Raw genomic sequence first — 8,343 nt, forward strand, 5'->3', positions numbered from 1 at the left:
TGGTCCTTTAAAACCTAGCTTTGTAAAATATTGTGTGCTATAGCTTGCAAATAAACAAATGTGACTCTGGGTGACAACATAAGGCTGTGTATGTTTTACACAGACATAATTTTGGCTCTCTGCTCTGAAAAATTAAGAGATTAATTTGAGTTCACAATACTTGAAACAAGGATGAGGGTGAGAAAATCCCAAAATATCGAAAAAGGCAAGAGAGAGAGGGGCTACAAAATAGGTATTTTTTAAAACTTCAATCAACTTAGTATTCACAAAATGGCATTTCACAGTTTTATTGCAGTTAGCCAAACAAACTACTACAGGATGTACTGTACCTGAAATACATTCCATGGATGGGAGGAAATCAAAGTAAGCTAACCATTGCAGAGGCAATGCAGGTCTTCACGTATTGTTACTAGGAACTACTGAAAACAACAATAACAGGAGGATAGGATACTGATAGCAAAAAGCAAGAAACGACATCATACAGAAGTTTATAAGCCATCTACAGACCTGCCTACATCAAGATACATCACAGTTAATATTGGCCTAAACCTTACCTACAGACCTGACTACATCAAGATACATCACAGTTGATATTGGCCTTTGGTGGCCAACATTGAAGATTTGTGTTTTTGCATCAACACTGGGCCTGGCTTGTGATATAAAAAAAGTAATTTTTTCCCCCTCAGTCAACATTCGGGACACATGAAGAAGCTGAGGGAAATAATCAGCCCAAATTAAAAGAACAAAATCAAACATTTGACGAGAAAAGAAATCAGTTATTTTACATAATGAAAAAGGAAAAGCAAGAGATCCAAATATTGAGCCTTGGGGTACACCGTTGAAAAAATGTAAACATAATAACACAATCAGTATCTGCGACGTTTGTTGTTAGGCCCTTCATAGTTTCCCACAACGGGGATTCCCCTCCCGAAGCTTGCAGGCCCCCCCACTGCAGGCCCAGGCCCTGCCCCCATAAGCCCTGCCCCCATAAGCCCTGCCCCCACTGCCTGTTGCTGCTGAGGGGACTCAACACCTGGACGGCCACTCATGGGGGACGAACCAATCTGATTAGGAGCCCCCTGGGGGAACCTATCGGTGCGCAGCTACAGTGTAAAGGGATAGGGTTGGTGGAGATATTATGAGCAGTCCAGATGCAGAAGAATCAGATGGGAGGGATATTCAATAACAATGTTCGTTTTGGCGAGGCAATGAGAAGGCGTTCCGAACGTCAAAGTAGGCAAGCAGAGGAGTTCCGGSCAGAGTCAGAAGAGGGAGAGAGGAATCAATCCATTAGTTATGGGTGCAGAGCTGATATAAGCTATGAGAATCCCTTTCCTAACCCGCACTAACCTCATGATGTGAACAGTGAAGTCAGGGGAGTAAATGTTATTATTAACCTCAATTTGCTAATCACCACCACGAGATACTATGATATCATGATTAAAGATATGCAATGGTAAGGGAAAAGATGCCAGAAAAGACCAGCTGGACAATATTGTACCATAAACTTTAAAATCAAAGTCACGGCAAAACACCTTGGAATGTAATATCCATAAGCAGCATCTAAATAGCCTCTGGCATCTCCTCTCACCACTGGTTAAAACTGAACAATACACTGCAGTTTCTATTCAGTACCAAGGTTGAGCAGGTTAAGGAGAGCAGTTATTGGAGGGTTGAGAGTAAGCGCCCATCTTAGCGCATCATTACCATGGCTCCATTGTCTGGCATCAGTGTTGGTGCGCCCATGTTTGGAGTTCCCTCGGGGTGGCTGGTCCGTGCTATGCTGCCTCTTTGAGGGGGGTCCCTGGTTTACACTGGCCCCGGCAACAGAGGCGGGGTTAACCCATCTACACGCAAAACAACGTAGATCGTGGTCACTGGATAAACCCACATCACCCCCGTGTGCACTGTTTGTTGTGTGAGTGGTGTAAAAATCTCTCAGGGCTGACAGAGCTAGCTAACGTTGTGTTGTTGGTCACACAAGCAATGCAATTATGTAGGTGTCAAATGTTTCATTTTCCTAGTTTGATAGGGAAAAATAAGTCAAAAATTGAGCCCGGTGGTAAACAATTGAAAACATATCACATTTTGTTAGTCTGTGGTGAGATATCCATATCGATATAACACTGAACAAAATATAAACGCAACATGTAAAATGTTGGTCCCATGTTACATGAGCTGGGGCCTAATACATTTTTCAATTGAGATTTTTTTCTATGAACTGTAACTCAGTTAAATATTTGAAATTGTTGCATGTTACAATTTTTTTTGTTTGTATATATATATATATAAAAAATATTTTTAAAAACATACATAATTTGTTAACGATTTCATATGGCAGGTTAACAGTCTACAGCACCTGTAATCATTAGGCTATGCCTTAAAATTGGTCAAGTTGATTAATTTATATAGCGAACAACCAAAAACCAACGTTAGCAGATAGATGCCTACAACAGACTATTTACAGGTCATTGGGAACAGGAGCAGTGTATCATACCATTCAATCAACAGAGTAAGAGTTCCATTACAGTAAAATAGCAATGTGGGACAAGCTGTGAGAGCCTCAGATAGTCTGGTTGAATTTCTGATTTCAGGCGAAAGAACGCCATCACCCAGTTCTGCTTCTAGGTTAAAAACCGTGACTGCACATCACACATTGCCAGATATTCAACCACGACCAAACCCATCCACATTCAAGCCATACGATACAGGTCTTTAAAAGCATCAGTAGGATGACAGTCATTTAATAAAAAATAAAATGTAAACATTTAAAAGATAGAAAATGTTGCATCAACTACTAATGGAAACGCGAGTAGAGTTCATTAGGCTTTCTAGGTACTAAATGAGACAGAGCTGTATTAGTTATGAATTGACCCCACCCACCACTGCTAGAAATGAACAGAATACATTTTCCTAGATGGTATATGTACACAGAAATGATACTGCAAAAGACCCCCCCAAAAAGATAATCCCCCCCCCCAAAAAAAGAATAATCCACCATCTCATTGAAACAGCACGCCATTATGTTTGTAAGTAGTAAACATACACACACATAAAATGTAAAACAAACAAAGGATAGGTTTATTCTAAGCTTGTAGATAAGAACGTTTACCAGTGTTGGGATGGTGGCTACTGCTGATACAAAATGTTTGCTAAAAACCCTCAAGCTAGAAATGTTGTTCGGTTTGGGCCTCATCTTGTGGCACGATAAACAAGTAGGTTTGTAGAAAGAGCAAAAGTGAAGTTACATAAAACATTCAGAACTAAAGAAAACAATGGTTTCCTTCAACCAGTTGACTAAATAACAAATGACCTGATAAACAAACGATCATAAGTAGTGAACTCATCATGTAAAATTCACACTAAAAAAGGAAGACATGACTTTCTACGAATTGATGTACTCAGTTTCTCCACACAAATCAGGGTAAAAAAAACAAGAAATCCAATGACTGAAATTTAAGTCACTCAGATCGACTGCAAAACTCCTTTTTAATGAAAACAAAAGGAAAGAGGATAATTTTGTGCATGTATTAAAACCGAGTTATCATTTAGTCATAAAAAATATATATATATTTTAAAAATCCATGACGGAAATCGTTTGCAGTGATGGATAACTTTAACCCCTCCCGATAATTTCAGACTCACAATCCCCAAAACACACTTACCCCTAGTCACTCTCACTCACATATCTAATCAGACGGAAATCGTTTCAGTGATGGATAACTTTAAACCCTACGATTATTTAGTCACTCCCAATCCCCCAAAACACACTTACACCCTAGTCACTCTCACTACATATCTAACAGTGACACAAAAACATAATTAGCATGTTCTCAGACTACGCCACATGAGCATATTCCCCAGTAGATTAGTACTTCAGTCACATCATGAGAGGGAGGCAGCCCGCGGTTACATCATGAAGTGGTGAAGGAGTCACCATGAGCCTCACACAGCCCATCCCGTTCAGAGCCTCACAATATATCCTAGCCTGCTCCTAGCCCTTTAATGTCTGCCGACCTGAAGGAACTAGCCGGTGCACACAACATGGCGGTGGCACCACCTAGCCTTCTTTAGGGGGAACTTCTGCCTTATGGCAGGGCGGCAAACTCCAGTAACCTTCCCCAAATTCCCAGGCTTTCCAGGAATCCCAGACCTGGGAATTGAGAAAAGTTACCAGAATTTCACAAACCTAGCCATATGGCCAACACCTTCCCAGTTCCTTTAGATCTGTAGGACACCGAAAGGGGGAAGGGTAATTTATGGTTGTTCATGGACCAGTCAGTGCTGAGTCATCGTTATGACCCTACCTCCCATATTAATGGCTCCACGAGGGCCAGTTCACCCATTCTCATTTCCTGTTCTCTCTGGAAGAAGTGAAGAAGAGTGGTGCACCCGTAAACCTTATGGACAATAACTACTAGGACCATTAGGACATGTGTAGGATGATTCCTCACACATCCACACACGCACACAGATATATAAGCAACAGCCAGGGAAATAAGGTTAATAATGTTCTCCCAACTGTGATAGAAAAAGTCCTGAAGAGGAGTTACAAAAGCTGTGTGTGGAATGATACTGTATTGGATGTGTAAGAACTTAGTGAGAGGAGTACATACGGAATGAACATCTGAGTTCCTAGGTATGCTTAACAAGTTACTTATGTGTCCAGTATGGATTCTCAAGGRCCATCTAAAAAAAGTCAATATTGGTCTGTATGTGATGAGTATATAACTTAATATGGGACAAGCCAAAATATAACATGGATTTAGTCCAAAGTTGATCAAACAATGAAGTGACCTTGTTGTGGTAAWTTCAGCCTAATAGAGGAATAAGGGTTACTGATAAATATGCAAGAGAAAAGATTGAGAAGTAGATAAATCCCCAAATCCCCTCCACACATTGATGTTCAGACGACCTAAACATTAGTACACAAAAAGATATGTACGCTACACAAACTCACAAATGAAGCTGTACAAAGCACACACATTATCAACACTGACCCCCCCTCACAGAAAATATCTTATCATAAAGGACATGCAATAAACATGCCCCCACTCGCTCGCTCTCTCACACACACATACACACACACACGTAAGTACACATCATCACTCAACTCAACCCCCCCCACACACTCTCACAGACACAAATAATATGCAAGTACACTCAACATCCTCCCAACTAGCTCACTCACACCATCATACAAATATGATACACATACAGTATAGTCCTGTGTGCTACGTTATATTGTGAAAGTCAGAAGAGTTACAGATAGAAAATGGCTAGTGTAATCACCCTTTATTACTCAATTTGTTTAAGGTTATTATCGTGGGCCTAGAGATTCTGAGTCAGTATGTTGGCAGCAGCCGACTTCAATTTTAGTGACGGCTGTTTTAACAGTCTGATGGCCTTGGAGATAGAAGTGTTTTTTCACGGTCTCTGGTCTAGCATTTGGATGCCTGTACTTAGATTCTCCTTCTGGATGAACTAACAGGGTGAACAGGTGTTGTCGGTTGTATTGTTTGTCTTGATCCGATCATTTTGGGCCTTCCTGTGACAATCTGGCGTGGTGTAGGTGTCCTGAGAGGACAGGTAAGTTTGCCCAAGGTGATATGTTATGGCAGAAACGTCACACCCTCTGGAGAGCCTTATGGTTTGTGGGCGGACATTGCCGTACAGTCGGTGCTACAGCCCGAACAGGTATGCTCTCGATGGCACTATGTAAAACGTGTTGTGAGTGTTTCGGAGACAACAAATTTCTTCAGCCTCCCTAGGTTGAAGCGGCGCATGAGGCAGCTTCTTCACCGATCTGCTTAGTGCTGGTGAGGTGGACACCATTTGCATTTCGTACTGTGATGTTATTTCGCGAGGATGTACCTATAAAACTTACCACTTTCCTCGATCGTAACTGATCCCGTCGATGTGGAATTAGGGGGGTGCTCCGCTCTGCTGTTTCTGAAGGTAACCCGTAGCTCTTTGTTTGTCTTTAGGTTGCTCACTGTATGAGCATGTGAGGTTATATTTCCTGACACCACACTCCGAGGGCCCTCACCTCTTCCAGTAGGCGTCTTGTCGTTGTTGATTAATCAGCCTAACTGTAGTGTCATCTGCAAACTTGATGATTGAGTTGGAGGCCGTGCATGGCACGCGCAAGTCATGGGTGAACAGGAGTACAGGAGAGGGCTGAGAATGCACCCTTGATGGGGCACCAGTGTTGAGGATCTGCGGGGTTTGGAGAGTTGAAGTCCAGGAGCCTATTTGCATTTTCTAAAAATATCCCAGCGGCGATGCCAGGTAAATTCAGGGAAACATGCAGAACCACAGAATTACACCTCCTAGTCCAAAATGTCTTAAGATATACGTTGTAAAATCTGAGTTTCCTGTGAATTTTGTTAAAACTGGCCAGCTAAAACAAAAGTAAACATGGGTAAATAGTACATAATATTATATATTCCATTATTAATATACATATATTCAAATCATGTACATTAAATAGTTTAATGAGAGGATGGACACTAAAAATCCTTCAAAAAAATCAGTCATTTCAGCAGCAGGAGTAAAGTATGGGAAGGTGAAACGAGCCTGAAAGAAGCCATAGTCAGGTGATAGCGATACCATGGTCAGATAACCAAAACATTACGCGGGAGCTCGGCAGCTGCATGTCCACACACTTTTGCAGGCAAACTGTGTTCTAGTTATTGTAGTTTTACAGGTGTCCCACCTGAATTATACTTACCTGGAATAATGCAAATGTTTCCAGCATTGAAGATCGAAAAAATAACACGTTTCCATCAGCAAACGACATGCTGCACACACACAACACTCCCTCAAGACAAGCACTTGAAGTAGTTTAATAGTACAACACACACTACTACATCACAACCAGCTCTCCATGAAACACACACACAGACACAACAACCACACACTACCAGAGAGAGAGAAACAAATTCTATCAACAGACAAACGCATGGTCAGTTTCTAGGCCAGGGAGCGCAGCCAGAGACAGTCCACAAAATCACCGGCCAGACGAGGCTCCGACGCTGAAAGTGTGTAGGAGGTTGACGAGAGCGTAAGTGCAGTTTTGGGGACATATAAAGGTATATATATTACAATGAAATAGAGAAGGAAAATAGATCCGGCACGAAGAGAATCAGAACAGAGAACGTTCGAGAGAAGGTGACACGAATTTAAGAAACACACATAAACTGCATTAGATGAGGACCACCGTCACACTTCAGCTAAGAGATGAAAATAGTTCCTTAATACACCACGTATTTGTTAAAAAGTGGTATGGCCGGAAGACAGACGCGGTTGCAATATGGAGGGAAGCCGAAGTAAAATGATGGTCATGTTAATTAACATGACCGTGACATATCTACGTGAAGAGCACGATTTGTGTTCAATAGAAGTGTGAGTTAATTAAATGCAAGAGACAAAAAAGAAAAATAACTGTTAAACGAGAGAAACAAAACAAAAATGTACAGTATTTGTTGAATTAAATCTTGAGTATGGATCAGAATATTGTATATAGGTCTTTTGCCTGGAACAATTTCCGCAAAATGTTTATGATAATAATTAGTAAGTCAGAAAATATAACTAAAATTTAGTTTTTATTTTTTATCTTAAAAAGTAACTAGAAGGTAATTATCAATTAACAAAAAATTGTGGGACTTGCTTTAGGTCTTTGAAAGTATTTTTGTGTAGTTGAAGAAATGTAAAACATTTAACTTAAGTGAAGAAGTTATAGCCAAGTTAAATGTTAAAATATCTAGTCTGATAAGCCCATACTACCAAAGCCCATACTATGATAGACAACTATAAAACCTTATTACTTTGGCGTGTGGGGAGTTCGATCACATATTTCATTACAAATACAGTAAATACACTCAGACTACAACACTTTTACTCAAAAGGAATTAGAAAAGTTTTAGGCTATAATAGGGGTGATGAATATGTTACACCTAGTGGTGGAAGTTTAGAAGTTTGTTAGTGTTGAAAATGTAAGTTCGGTGTAGTAGAGGGCGTGACTGATTTAAAAATAGTGAATAGTAGCCTTCAGTGGGAGACTAGGTAGTAGTAAGTAGCCCAGAAGTACTAGTAGCAGTAGTCTACGTTGCAGTAGTGACTGTTTTAGATAGGTAGGCCATGGTTAGCTAGAGTAAGTGTTTAATTTGATATTGCTGTTCTGATTTCAGATTGAAAAGCAGACTAAAGATTTCATACACTAACTTTTTATAAAAGTAGTCAAAGTTGTAAAGTGAAGATGTATTGATGCGGTTCCTAAAACAGCTGTATATTTGATTGTTAGAGAAAGCTATAATTCATTTACGCCCAGGACCGGATTGA

The 8,343-nt window shown here is 40.4% G+C and overlaps 1 protein-coding gene across 1 annotated transcript in view; it reads right to left on the reverse strand.

Moving 5' to 3' along the window:
- Window positions 1–472: 472 nt before the first annotated feature.
- The window catches only part of pspc1 (paraspeckle component 1), a 20,053-nt gene continuing 12,182 nt past the window's right edge, over window positions 473–8,343 (reverse strand). Inside the window, 6 exon segments of the mRNA XM_023978055.3 lie at window positions 473–1,103; window positions 1,708–1,792; window positions 1,794–1,842; window positions 1,845–1,847; window positions 4,308–4,337; window positions 4,340–4,364. Coding sequence (XP_023833823.1) covers window positions 867–1,103; window positions 1,708–1,792; window positions 1,794–1,842; window positions 1,845–1,847; window positions 4,308–4,337; window positions 4,340–4,364 — 429 coding nt within the window. The 3' untranslated portion in view covers window positions 473–866.

The sequence above is a fragment of the Salvelinus sp. IW2-2015 genome, linkage group LG32, assembly GCF_002910315.2.
Source record: "Salvelinus sp. IW2-2015 linkage group LG32, ASM291031v2, whole genome shotgun sequence".
Lineage (NCBI taxonomy): Eukaryota > Metazoa > Chordata > Actinopteri > Salmoniformes > Salmonidae > Salvelinus > Salvelinus sp. IW2-2015.